This window comes from Acanthaster planci, linkage group LG02, assembly GCF_054643075.1.
Source record: "Acanthaster planci isolate LZ-2023a linkage group LG02, COTS_SCS, whole genome shotgun sequence".
Lineage (NCBI taxonomy): Eukaryota > Metazoa > Echinodermata > Asteroidea > Valvatida > Acanthasteridae > Acanthaster > Acanthaster planci.
Genome location: NC_141778.1, coordinates 29,926,589 through 29,940,495, shown reverse-complemented (window position 1 = coordinate 29,940,495; position 13,907 = coordinate 29,926,589). Strand labels below are relative to the sequence as shown.

The following is a 13,907-nucleotide window of genomic DNA, read 5'->3' as shown; positions in this document are numbered from 1 at the left end:
TTCACAACAGATTAAAATCTACAGGGACTGAGGCTTCAGCAAAGTACACAGAGACACATGCTGAAATAATAGAGACAACTTCAGTGATGGCAACATGCCAGCTGGCGACAGCTATATGCATACCTGAGGGACCTAGTGCCCTTTTCAACTGCAACATCGGAACTTCCACATTCACACCCACCATGGGGTTCAAATCTTGTGGAACTTTTGCCGTATAAACAGAAACAAAAAATCCGTATCTGACTACTGATATTCCACGACTAAATAAGAGGAAGACGGCAACAAAAATTGTGGGTTTTTTCAAGGTACATGGAGGTGATTGTCACGTAACACAAAAGCACACGTGGTTAAATGGAAGATTAAATGGAAGAAATTGAAGGAGGGCAGAGTATAAAGAGAATGAAAAGCGAATGTCGCCACCAGTAAAAAAAGGCAACAATGAAGACTTCCTGCGAGCCATGGACAGTGTAGGAAGAAGCTGTTCTTAAAATGTGACATACTCAAAAGAATTGGTTACATTTTGAATCTGTGTTCTTTGCTCCATAAATGAACCAACCAAAGCAATCTACACATGTACACTGCACATTGTGTGATGCTAGTCTGTGTAGGCCCTACATGTACATGTACATGTACATCTGGACCCAAACAATTTAACGCTGACAGTGACAAAATTCAACAAACTGATGTACAGGTAGGCCTATTATTTCCAAGGGTGGAGATTAGTGTTTGTACATGCATGGTAATTAGTGTTTTGGAAAGACGTTCCCATCAGTTCTCCCGCACACTCCGCAGTCTCAAATCTGCACAGCCTGCTTCTAATGATTTGCAAATCCAGAAATAACTCCTTCAAACTCCCTCCAAACATCGGAAAAACTTGTAAAAAACTGGAGGTTCCGGAAAAAATCCTTAACCACACGTCTGCATGCCAAGCAAACCACCAAATAATAATGGATCACTGCATGCAAGCCTACTTCCTGTGATGATAGAGTGTGTTAGCAGAGAGTGTCAAATTAAATGACCACTCTCCAGCTTGACTTTTGCCAATGACACCCACCAAGGCTAAAATTCATATCACAGTCTTCACAACCCATTTCCACAGTGTTACCAATGAAATAAATTTAGAAGATCCACAGCTTGTGGGGGGGAAAAATTGTATCAGTAATGGGAATTTTTGAGGGAGTAACGTAAAGAAAAAGTGTAAGTCTACTTGAAAGAAGGATCGCTTCAGAGCTTCACCAAAAAAAGGGGAAAAACCCTACAACAAGGGAAACGGACAAAGGTAATTTCATCTCACTGCACAAAATGCTCATGTGAAATGCTGAAGCACTTTGGAGGGTATAGCAAACATAGGGTATGAAGAGATTGTATTACATAGAGTGTAAGAATACCCTTTTTAATTTAGAAATTGTAGAGTAACTAGGAAGGAAGGATAATATGACAAGCAATGTACAAATAATTTCCAGTAATTTCAATTGATCTCCAACAGTGTTACCGTTACCTTTAGCCCATTAGAACTAAACTATGCCTCTCGGTTTGTGTATGAATAGCATTCATCCATTGACAGTTCAAATATGCCAAACTAACTATACTGAGGATCAGGAAATTGGCAGGGCTAAGCAATGAAAAGTGTGCGCTTACTGAATTCACGACTAAACCAGGCAACACTAAACACGCACATGTTATGCAAACGCATGAACAGACGGAAGCAATGTGACCAAGGAGAGCTGCAAACCACCCTTTTATGTCCCTGCTGTAAAGCAGTCAACTATTTTGGAGATGGTGCGTTGAAATAGAATGCGTCGAGGTGCTATTGCCCTGGAGTCAATTCCAACACCACTGACTCACCGTGGCATGTAGTTTTCTGTGGGGCCAATTCCTGACATGTCAACCCTATTCCTTAACAAAGGGAACCACACACGTAGTGCCTGGCCAACACTGGGAATAAACTATTCGAGCACGATTGTGTACAACTTCTCATGAACTTAATACCTTGTCTGTGAGGAATTTTTAAGATCAGTAAATGAGTGTCATTTATTGACATTTGTTAGAGCAGAGCCCATAAAAAACTTCTACCTACCATTACCAGTTCTACATGTACATGTATGCATGGTTGAAATGCAAGTCAATAAACTACTTCTAGTTCTGACTGAACTCTCTCAATGCTTGGATAGGTTTGATAACAGCTTTTTTTGTGCTAACCTTAGTGAGGCATACCATAGAGGCATTAGAACACACACTGGAGTATGGGCCAGCTAACATGTGGTTTCAGCATGTTCTATCTACAGCAGAGTTGTAAAACTGCATGCACTAACAAAAGACAGCTTGTAAACAATTTTTTTTTTCAAATTCCAATGGCATATATCTTTCTGAGTTGAGTGAATTTGATAAAAATCTCATAAAAAATGAGGGACAGTCTTCAGCACAAAATCTTGCACAGACAGATGGCAATCGTGGAGGAATAAAGCATGTTAAAATTCGGAGTTCTATTTAATGCACATGAGCTTATTCCAAAGTACTACATGGACAGTATTTGTAAAGGCACGTACATGTACTTACCACTGACTTAACGAAATGACCGCGCCAAGGCTCATCCACATGCGATCCCCACACACAGTCTAATTGCAATGAGTTCACGAAATATCAATCCCCAGAAACCAGTGAGCGACTTGAGAAGAAACCCTCGACAAGAAGCAAATCCAGTGTGAACTGCAACCTCTAGGGCATTCACAATTGTAGCATTATGCCGGCAGCATCCAACATGCACTCAATTATGGATCAGGACACAACTGTACACAAGCGCTAGCATCAGTGAGGCCTATGCACAGATGGATATGTGTGTACAGGTACCAGCTTCTACTCACTCAATACGGTACCACCAGTGAAGCAGTCACTCAGTATTATGCTACATTGCTATTGTCAATGCACAGTCCATGTTCCAGTGCCTCTACACAGCGGTGATACAGAGTGTGTGACTGTGAGTGGCGTGGGACTGAAAGGAATGGCATATCTGAGTGATGACGTACAGTTAGTGATAACCATAGCCAAGTGTTATGTACATGTACAAGAGAGGTCGTTGCCATAGGGCATTGTGCAGTGTTGAGTACTCCGTCCATTGTGTGCTGTGCGATGCGGGCTCGGCTGATGCTTTTTTCCCCAGCATGTTCCCACAACCTGCAACATTGCTTTTGGCGCGAAAATGGGCGCCCTGTTTCTGGGAACAGCCTTGTCAAAGTTACGCGTAAACATGTAATTCGGCTAACTTGACTACAATCGTGAGCTTTTCTTCACAATCAAGCTCTTGATAAAACCCCTTTTTTTCACTGGAAATGCGGGATAATGACCTTTCAGGGAAAAGACGGACAAGTATAAAATGGGATGGGAAACTGGGCCCGACAATGACAGTATCGGTCAGGCTTGCACTTATTGTTCGCACAAACTTGTACCTGTATATGGCACCTGGTGTAGCCTGTCTGTATGTGCACCGTGCACTGAGCAATCTCATCATCAAACTTCAGTACTGTCAAATGTTACTATACACATTGCATGTTGCAAACAGATTTTCTTTGGGGGGGGTGAGTTTCAAATGAATTTGAGAGTCTGTCTTTTGCCACGTAGAGAAAGACTTACCATGTGTGTTGCATGTGTCCACTGGACCGCTCATTGGTGGAGTGGAACGAGTGTGGATGTTTTTGTTCCAGACTGGAACTATCTGCATGCTGTGAAACAGGCATGCATTGTGTAGTGTGTAGTGTGTGTGTGTCATTCAGAAATTCAAGGCAGAGTATACAGGTTTGTACATGTACACTGCGTGGGGCAATGGGACAAACTGTCTATAAATACAGATGAAGCTGTAGGCCTTTGGTGACTTGCATGACAAAACTTGCATCATTTGTAAAGGTGATAGTTCACTAAGTACACCTGTAGGTATAGGACTTTACAGGTGCAGGACTTTTTTCTTCAATTTCTGTAAGCACCTTCTGCCACCGTTTTCATATAGTCTGTAGGGCCTACATGTACACAGTTTAAAGGTTCATTTCATGTGCTTGATTCCATTCATCCTACTCATTTCCTGCAACTTTATCAATGGTCGTAAAAAAGGCGCCAAAACCTTAATAAACTGTCAAAGTGAAAAAAGTGCCCATGCCATGCCCTCTCCATGCCCTAAATTTACTCTCAATGCCCTGATCAGACCAATAACCAGCTCCAGTTTAATCCCTGGGAGAAATAAGAGAGGGATCAATGGGAAGCCATAAAATGGAATCTGGGGAATTCACAAGTGGCTGCCTAGACCTGTCAATTACAAGACAACTATGGCTTGGAATGAGAGCGTTCCTCCAGTGTGTGTCCATTTCTTCCTCTACATGGCATTGCAGGTGGGCCGGTGCCAAATCCGACCCATCGAGTTTTTTCCTTTACCTTTCTGAAAACTCTCGCCGAGTCACTGTCAACATGTTCACGTTTGGAGGAGGGATTTTAAAGAGAACTCCTCATGGGAAATGGATTTGCCCAGAACTCAGCCAGGTTGCTTCAAACATTCTAAAGCCAGGCCTCTCCTTGCCCTCTGGTTAATGGTTATAACCCCAAGTGAGCCTCGGAACAGCTCTAATAATAAGGGGTCGGCTCTTTCAAGAGTCTTGTACTTCTGACAAAGCAGGACCCTGAATAGACTGCGACAACACGGCAAGGCAAACAAAACATGGCAAAACTCACAAAATTCCCCCACACATATATCTCCATGAAGGCCAAGAGTCGAAAGGTCCTTCGATTTTTTACCAGCCCAAATTCATGTCTTGACTGTGATCCACAATAGGCCTATAGTTGTTTGATGTAATTTGTACCGAATGTTTATTGTGAATTTTAAGCGCTCAAGACTGTGGGATTTAAAAGTACTCTCTTTCCACAGTCTAGTTACTGTAGTTTATAACTGGAATCAGATGATATGGTGTTTCAGTAAACATGTTAGCATCTCTTCCAGTCTTTTGATGAACTGGTATGTGTCTCAGGAGTCTTTGGAAACATGCCATTAGATGTTTTGCCTCTGCATGCAATGAATCGAAAAGGTTTTGGTTGTCTGTAAAAGTCCACCATTCGTTCAAGGTGGGCATGGGAAAATGAATGTGTCTCTTCAGGCCAAATCCTACAAAACATGATTTCTCAAGCTGACGGTGGTGCCACAGGAACTTTTCTTCAGAAGTCTAAACCGGTTCCAAAAGATTCACCAAGGCTTCGGGGCTTCACAGTCACTGCCAATGGTTGTTTACTTTTGAAATAAAAAAAACCAAACAATAGTTTGCATCAACTAGAGATAATGAAAATGCATCAACTACTTACGTTTCTGACTTTTTCATTCTTCTGGTCACGCCTCCTGCTGCAGCCTTGGGGCTGGGATGCACGTCGTAGTCTGGAGATTTCTTGGTGTCATATATGTGTCCCGATTTCTCGTAGGGCTGCGGGGGTGGCGAGGGGGCCACGTCGTAGATGCACGGCGATTTCACGGCTGGCGGGCTCAGGTCCTGCAAGGGGGGCGACTTGCTGTAGTCCGTCTGCTTCATGGTTTGGCGAAGATGGAGGTCTGATCCGCTTCTGGACATGAGAGAAAAAAAATGGGAACAAAAATTGAAATACAGCACGTCAGTCTGAAAGGTCTGAATTGATTTGACAAGATGTTGATTTTGATTTGACAAGATTTGAAGATGACAATATTTGCTTGTGCGTTCAAAAGTACAATGTGCTGCGACACGACGCAAAGGCACTGTTCAAAACTGCCACCTGCACGTCTTCCTTATACTTTTTCACAGTGCACTGTACACTCAAATATCCACATGCTAGGTACTGGTACATGAACATGCACAGAGTACCAACATTTGCAGCGCAAGTCACTTCTCATATTCAGCGATGTAAAAGTGCCTGGAGGAAGTGGTTGTCAAATTTAATATCCCACAATTTTATGAACAAATAATGAGCAATTATAGCCTAACTCCTTTCATTTTACTGCTGAACTCCAACTCAATGTGAGTGCAAGCAGGATCACGCAATTACTGTGAGAAAAAACCTTTTAACTTACTGTAGTACTGTAGTAATGGTTAAAATATAAAATGACACACTTTTCTCAGAATTTGAGAAAGCATACATGTAACGCTACATGTACACATAGGTCAACCATGAGTACTGAAACCAGGTCATTCATTCAAGCTGGCCATTTTGGTACATTACATTAAAATTGTATTTTATTTTAAGTAGCTTCAAATACCTGTACACAAAGCATTGAAATATCCATATGTAGGACAGATGAGCACAGTCCAAAACAAAATATTGACACTGCTTAAGTGGCACAGCAGTGTTCACCAAATGAGAACAATTCCATTCCCCTTTTCAAGCGTGGCCGACATTTGCTTGTTATCACCCCAAGACGGCACTGTGAATATGCGGCACAGTGCACAATTAACATTTCAATAGGAAGATCCATAATGAATGGGCGGCGCGCCATTGTGCTTGGATTCCAAGGTTCTTGTAGACAAAACAGCGCATCATGACGACACACTGACTCGGCTCACGGTCGGCCATGGTGATGCTCCCTTTTTTTTCTCCCTACGGTTGATGCATTGGCAGAAGTAATTCCCACTTTGCAAAGGCAACCCTTCAGGTTGGCCTGAGCCTCAAGGGCAGGTGGATTAATGTAGGATTAAGTGGACTAATACTGCCTGCCTTGATCATGGAAGGATTAGACAGAAACCACAAGAGACACAGTGGAATATGAGGTGACAAAAGTGGGGGATGGCACCCCACAGTGTGTGCCCCTGCAGGATGCCCCCCTCCAAACCCAACTTGAAAAGATGCTGGTTGCCCAGACAGTGAAAAACAATGTGAACTTCGACCCTGACCTTAAATGACCTGCAAAGTCGCCACAGGAAAAAGTCTTTGAAAGAAACAACCGCAGACGGCCCATTGGCTTGTTTTAGCAGGTAACCCTGCGAATGCCGAGAGAGGTTCATTTTGGATGCCATCCAGATCACAAAATATTGTAAAAATGCAGCCGCCAAATCCAGACACTATAAACCATTCAGGGAAGATTTACACTCTGTCTCCGGGCTGAAATATGCACCTGAAAATAATCATTGCAACAGGCAGAGCGACACTTTAAACGCATGAGGTAAATAAACCAATGATGGACAACAGGAGAGGTTCATAACTCAAAAGAGTGTAGTCTAAGGTCCGGGCATGCCTGAATGCTACAGGTAACAACTGCACATGACAATGTTTCAGTCTAGAAATAAAAGCTGTAATCTGCAAGAAAAATTTGAAAGCATTTTCTACATTATGTATCGAAATTTATTTTCAAAGCCATTTGCTTTCCTATCATTTAACGATACATGATGTAGGCCTACATGTACAAATGGGCATATACCTCCAGTGTGTTATGAGGTTTGTAACAATTTCATTCTTCCTGTGCAGTACATTGTGGCGTACACTTTATAACTTCTTTCCTCGCCTTTAAATATTTATGGACGACCAACACGCTAACACTTGCCTGGAACTGGCTGATCTTCTTCAATGTGCACTGATGTATTAATGAAAATGAAAGAATGAAAGAAAGCCAGATTTTTCTATGTTCGTATTAAGAACAGAAAGGCTCACTGTTGTTGAAACTTTGCCAATGTATTGCATAAGAATCCATTTAAGTTACTGGTGTATGTGGCAATGCCAGATGTAACCTCCTTTTGAACCCGTCTGTTTAACAGGCCCATTCAGACCCTGGTGTGGTACTATGGCACATCTTATCTCATGCAGAAACAAATGCATCGAGCTACCTTCAGTCAAATTTCACGCCTCATCATTCTTCGGCATCGCCGTGAAATAAAACCTGAAAGAACCCGGCATGCAACAAAGCTAAACACGGTACCAACAATCCTCCAAGCAAAACAAGTTCCCAATTCCTCAATAAAAATTCACACCAAATACCAGACGAAAAAAATCCCCCAAAGTGGTGCCCCGAGGCCCATTTGTCACCCCATGGGAGTTAACCCAAAGGAAAAAAAAGAAAAACTTGCAGGGGTCGTGCTTTCTTTAATTGTCCCAGTCCCTTCTGATGTTTGCATTGGCCAAATAGTCTTGTGAAGTCAGAAGGGCAGGGACAGGTAGCAAGCAGCTGGGGGTAAAGCCCAGAAGGGAAGGTAGGCGGGTACTATCAAAAGGCATGCGCAAGCATGAATTATCACCTTCAACAAAAATTAAAAAATAAAAAATCTGAACACTGCTGAGGTTTTCCAGTCTGAAGTCACCGGGGAATTAGTCAAACATGTGTCAAGCTAAATTCTGTTTTTGCTGGATGACTGTTTTTTCTGGGGTGAAATCTGTGGGGGGGGGGAATCAGGACAAATGAGAATCTATCAATGGTGTGTGGAGAGGAATTGACAAAACGTCAAATCAGAGTTGGGGAAGCGAAAACTGTTTAGCTGGTTTTAGAACTGACCTGTCTGGAAATGCCGCAAGAATGGCAAGAATGCACAGGCTTCCTAGGACTAGGCACATGCATGGTCAACATGTTATACAGCCTGCGAGCTTGACCGGTCAATGAGGGCCGCAAGAGATGAGACAGAAACCGAGAATGGTTGGGAGACACGAACCATATCCTAATTGGTAATGATGTGTACATGTACACGTATGGTACAGAAGTGGACTCTATACATGTACATGTAGTGGCATAACCTTATCTGCATGCTGATGTGCACATGCACAAATGCTCACTGTCCAACCACTTCACCTGTCAGATTTCTTCAAAAAGTGCGTTCGGCGGACAATTCACCATCCCTGTTTTTTTTTCCACATTCAAAAAGTGCTTGGGGCTACTGTGCTCTGTGTGGGACTTGATCAAATTAAAGCACATGTACATGTACCTCAATGCATTTGCCATTCAACCTGCTGTTCCAATGTCTGACCTTTCTTCCCCTGTCGGTCTCAGCTTTTACATGGCCATAAATTTTGCCAAACACAATTTCCACTAAAAACATGCCAGTAGTAGTCCTAGTTTAACTACATGTATACTCACATCCACTTCGCAACAGAATTCCCATAAGAGTGATATTCTGCACCGTTTCAACTCCTAACCATCTCGTAACTGTACAAGTCACTAAACATAATGTACATGTACACAGTGGGAAAGATCTCACTCCTTCAGAAACTCAGCACACAATCAATAGAAGCATGTCCTGTTTACCTCCCTCCCTGCTCTGGCAAACAGCAGCCCAGAGTTAAGAGCTTAAGACCATTACAATACTGAAACACTCTCCACTTTCCAAGTAACGGGCTGCCTGATCAAAAAAGAATAGGTGAGCACAAGGAAAAAAAATCCCCAGCGTAGTACATGACAAAGAGGCCATGGGATGATAGCCACATCACAACATCTTACTTGAACTACGTGTAATTCCTCAAGCAACATGTTTTCATTGATTAGTGCACTGGCAGAAAGCTCCCAGACTGCAAGAGTAAACAGCTTGTGTGTGAGTGGTATAAACAAGCAAGTTGTGAAGCAGGGACAGTTGAGTGGATCTTTAATCCCCAGATTAGCATCTCTGGCTAGTGGCTTCTATTTAATGGACAATTGGACAGGGCCCCTTGTCAGACTTTTCTCTGAAGACCTAGGAAGGCACAGGAGAAATGTGCATGTGTGAACCAAGCCTCAGATATCAAATGCGCCTTTGGCAGAGAACCTTTCTTGGGCACTTCTGTTTTGTAACTGTGCGGGGGAAACCACCGATGGCATGTTCTTTGTATTAACTTGTTAACTTCTGGGGGGCTTCAGTGTCCATGCTGTACCATCCTTAAGCCCCTAAAATCCTCCCAAATCTCCCAGTGGATTTTGAAGGATTTCTGAGAATACCTTCCTCTGTAGATTACTAAATCACAGTGAGATCACAGAAAGAAAGTATGCAGGTGCACTTGCATAACTCCAACTAACCTACATGTAGCTTTAAGGACAGCCAACATACATGATGTACATGTACATGTATACATGCTGTACACATACTGTACCCATACTGGTGCATGTACCTAAATTTGCAATGGGGTTGAGTCCAAGAAAAAATTGCAAGACCTTGACCTGTGGATAAAAGTACAACCTCAAGTATCCTTCTGGCCATCCTTTCACACTTTTACATATGTACATGTACCTGTGTTGAACTCTCTCCCTCTCGCTTCTAGTGAAGATACAGTGGCTCTGATCTGGATCAGAAAACTGCACAGGTCCTGCGGGAGAGTTTTAATACTCTTTTCATTTGCCTTACGATTTCAAAACAAGCAGATTCAGGAATTTTTCTTCCATATGTCACACAATGCCAGACGGGGGTAACATGACAAGGTGTACCGCGTCATCATTATTTTTCAACTGATAACAAACCAGTGACTAATAACCCAAATACAGCCTTTAAGTTGACAAAAGCTTTCAGTGCCATTTCAAAATCCAGGAGCGCTCACAATGTGGTGGAAAAAATCCCACATTCTTGAGGCATTTTTGCAAGTTATTTCCTCATCAATGCCACAATACAAATGGGCCCCGGGGTGGGAAGGGGGATATTCCAGGGTGTGAACTTTTCCAACAACTCACTCTGAAAAATTTCCCACCAAGTTTTCCTCCTCCAACCAAAAAAAGGACTCTGGCAGTTGTTCCTTCTGCCTGGCTGATTCAGGCACCCTTCCGGTTGATCAATCACGATCACTGGCTATTCATAGATGCAAATGCAGCTGATTCATACCTGTGCAATGGCATTTGAGCTTGACACACTCAACAACGGCCAACTCAACCTTCCCAAACAATGCCGGCCGGCCGACAAAAAGTCAACGACTGCGTCAATAGGACAATCTCTAAACAAAACAAAACTGCAATTCATTTCTATTCCTTTCTTTCCAGAGATTCAAACAAGATGAATAATTCACCAAACCACTCCAGGATCCACGAGCATCCATCTTGTCAAAACTGTTTGTGTTGACTATTGTTCCCCACCCACGTGATTCAAAGTCGGGCCCACGTCGTTCAAAAGAGATCAAAGGTTCCAAAAATATAGTGAAAAAACAATTCCGGAGACGGACAGGTAACTGTTGAAACCATACCAAGCATTCTCTGAGTCTTAGGAACCCATTGTTTGATCAAGGGTGTAACCCCACAAAGGCTGCCTGCACCACACATGATGACACAGACAGAAAGACAATGGTGGCATTGGGTGCCAACATGAAAGGTCAACATTTTTCAAGACTGCAGCTCCAGACAGACCCAACCAAAGTGCCTTCACACCTTCACATCCATCTCCAAGCAGCATCCCGAGCATTAACCCCCTAAAACACTTCAACATCCAGATTTTGGCAGTCGTAAATCCTGTAGTGCAATGGCACCATGCCTATCCATTGCTGAACACATTCCAAGCCTTAATCCAATTGTTCTTAACAACTTGCAGTAACTGTTCTAATCAAGCATCAAACCATTCTTTTTGACCTATGTCGCCATAACTCTTGGAGGAATCGGTATACATCAGTTAGCCTTATTTCAGTGCGTGTAGTTTATGATATGTGCAATTCAAACTTCTCCAGAACAATTTCCAGCATATTGAAGAGGACAATGCCTTCAGGGGGGGAGCATGTTATGCATGTTACACAACGATGTGGCTATTCAAGGTGTGAAGAAATTAAGCAAAACAATGCTCAAAAAAATATTTTTCCAATCTGAAACTCTAACGTGACTTGAAAGTCACAAGAACTCTTGGCCAAAAATTGGCTTTACCATAATAAAGAAACAAAATCTCTTCTAGTAGTGACTGAAATACTTTCCTACAAATACCTGCACAACTACAGCCTGGGGTTTCCAACCACATGGTAACAGTATCTTTTTGTTACCACTTCAGTTGAAACTGCCGGTGAATTGTTCTTATCGCTGCAGGCAAAGCAAGGCCGGAAATGCGTGTATTGATTGACTCGTATTTATGATGTGTAAACACAGTACGGTATAAAAAAAAAATTGAAGCAACATTAAAACATCTGTTACCTCAGCATGGTTGAACAGTATCAGAAAGAATGGATTTTGTGCTAAGTATGCACTTCAAATCCTTTGTTGGATATACAAAATATCCTACAGTTCACGTCTGTTCAGCTCAGTCACTGTACTGAAGGTTTGACCATGACGTCCCAATTTTTTTGTAAGTACATGTACTACATGCCACTCGCTGGATGTAGGCTCACAAAAGAAACGCTATTCATAAACAATTCAGTAAGTTCAAAAAATGAAACTTCCAACATCAGAGAGAGGCAGCCTGCCACTTTTACATGGGATGAGACAATTTAATGGGAAACCAACATGTACATTTAGCTTAATGCAGTAACTCCATCTCTTACCTTTGAGATACACGTACGACTGTAAATTATAGCTCTATACAATCCACTTGACGACGGGGGAATAACGACTTCCGACTATTATCCACATTAGAAACGAATATTACACCAACAACGATGCTTTCTTCCATAGCTTATTTGCTTAATCATCCAAATCAGGTCAGTTGGCTGTTCTGGTTCCCACAACTGCACCAACGTTGTGCCAGACCGCCGATCACAGTTCTTTGCTGGTGGAAGTTTCAATTTTGAAACTGACTGGTTCCGTCGCGGAGGCACGGGCCGGCAGCGTACAATGGGCAAGAGAGGTCTGACAATGGAAGACACAGACTGTGCTGAGTGGCGGTGCCCAATGATTGTGCCCAATGTGTACATATGATTAAGCGCTGTCCGGGTATGATGGGAGGGTTCATGGTACAGACCCGATTCATACTCACACACTCAGCCCTCTAAACCCCGCCGTGCACGCTCGATGGCACAGCAACAATGTGGGCCCTTGCTTGCTATTGTCGGCACACATTAGCCAATCAAAATATGCCTTTCACAAGGGGGGAGCCTCAAGAGTGACAGCAAGTGTGGTTAGGGAGAACAGCTCAGGAGCCTGTGCGACAATTGGAAACAAAAGGACTCTACAGGAGAGAAAATTTAGAAAAAGAAGAAATAAAAGGGGAGTATTGATCCTCAAAAGGATTAAAAGACTACAGCTCTTCAAGAATGTCGGTGAATCGCCATCATGGTGGCTTGAATGCAAAATCCAAATGCCAGTGAGCACGGAGAAGAATAAACACAGGCAGGCCCGCTGCGTCGCACATTTTGTCTCCTTTGTGGCGGCCGGCCTTGCAAAACACAGGATGTAGGGCGGCCCACAATGCAATCCCGATATGCAAATGAAACGACCCCAACATGCTGTGAAATGTTGACCAACAGATCGATACACAGAAATACAGATCTGCACAGCTCTTTTGTGTACACATACATGCACATGTACTGGCCACGTGTTGAATGTCCTTTCGCAGGGACTAATATTACCTAAACTGCACTTTGTGTGAAGTAAACCTGATCTTAAAATACATCCAGGACTATACATATCCATGTATGCATATCTGGGTAACTTTATTAACGCCTTGCAGGAACGAAACAGTTGATTTGTACCAATGTGTTTGACGATATTTTTAAACATCCGGCTATATTGCTTTAGCAGCCACATTAATTATCCTGACAAAATTGCATTCACTTCTCCGGTCTGTTATTCGTTGGACTTTAGTGGAAGGCAGTATCAGGATTCATGGGCGTCTACGAGATCACTGCGACCAACATTCATGTGTTTAGTTTATTGGCTTGCAAAGATTTGATCAGTTTTTTCTGTCTGACTGATGCAGGTTTGTTGAACTGATTTCTTCCCACAAAGCAAAGAGGTTTTACTGTAAAAACAAAGATGAATATCATCAAAAAGCTTCCAAAACAGCAACCTAGCACATGTACTATATTACAGAGTACTGAAGTGAATAAGTCATATGCATTGTGTGTATGTAAAAGGT

The 13,907-nt window shown here is 42.6% G+C and overlaps 1 protein-coding gene and 1 long non-coding RNA gene across 14 annotated transcripts in view; one reads left to right on the top strand and one right to left on the bottom strand.

Annotated features, from left to right (window-relative positions):
- Positions 1-13,907, bottom strand: part of LOC110977222 (uncharacterized) — a 114,520-nt gene that overhangs the window by 34,479 nt on the left and 66,134 nt on the right. For 8 of the 12 annotated variants that reach the window (XM_087133732.1, XM_022231140.2, XM_022231141.2 and 5 more), the window contains one exon: positions 5,332-5,583. In XM_087133732.1, the coding sequence (XP_086989858.1) occupies positions 5,332-5,583 (252 nt within the window). Of the gene's footprint in view, positions 1-2,556; positions 2,966-5,331; positions 5,584-6,881; positions 6,962-9,046; positions 9,231-12,375; positions 12,816-13,907 lie in introns of those variants that run through there. The other 4 variants (XM_022231149.2, XM_022231150.2, XM_022231145.2 and 1 more) reach the window with 4 other exon arrangements.
- The window catches only part of LOC147800126 (uncharacterized), a 29,069-nt gene that overhangs the window by 14,124 nt on the left and 1,038 nt on the right, over positions 1-13,907 (top strand). The window lies entirely within an intron of this gene.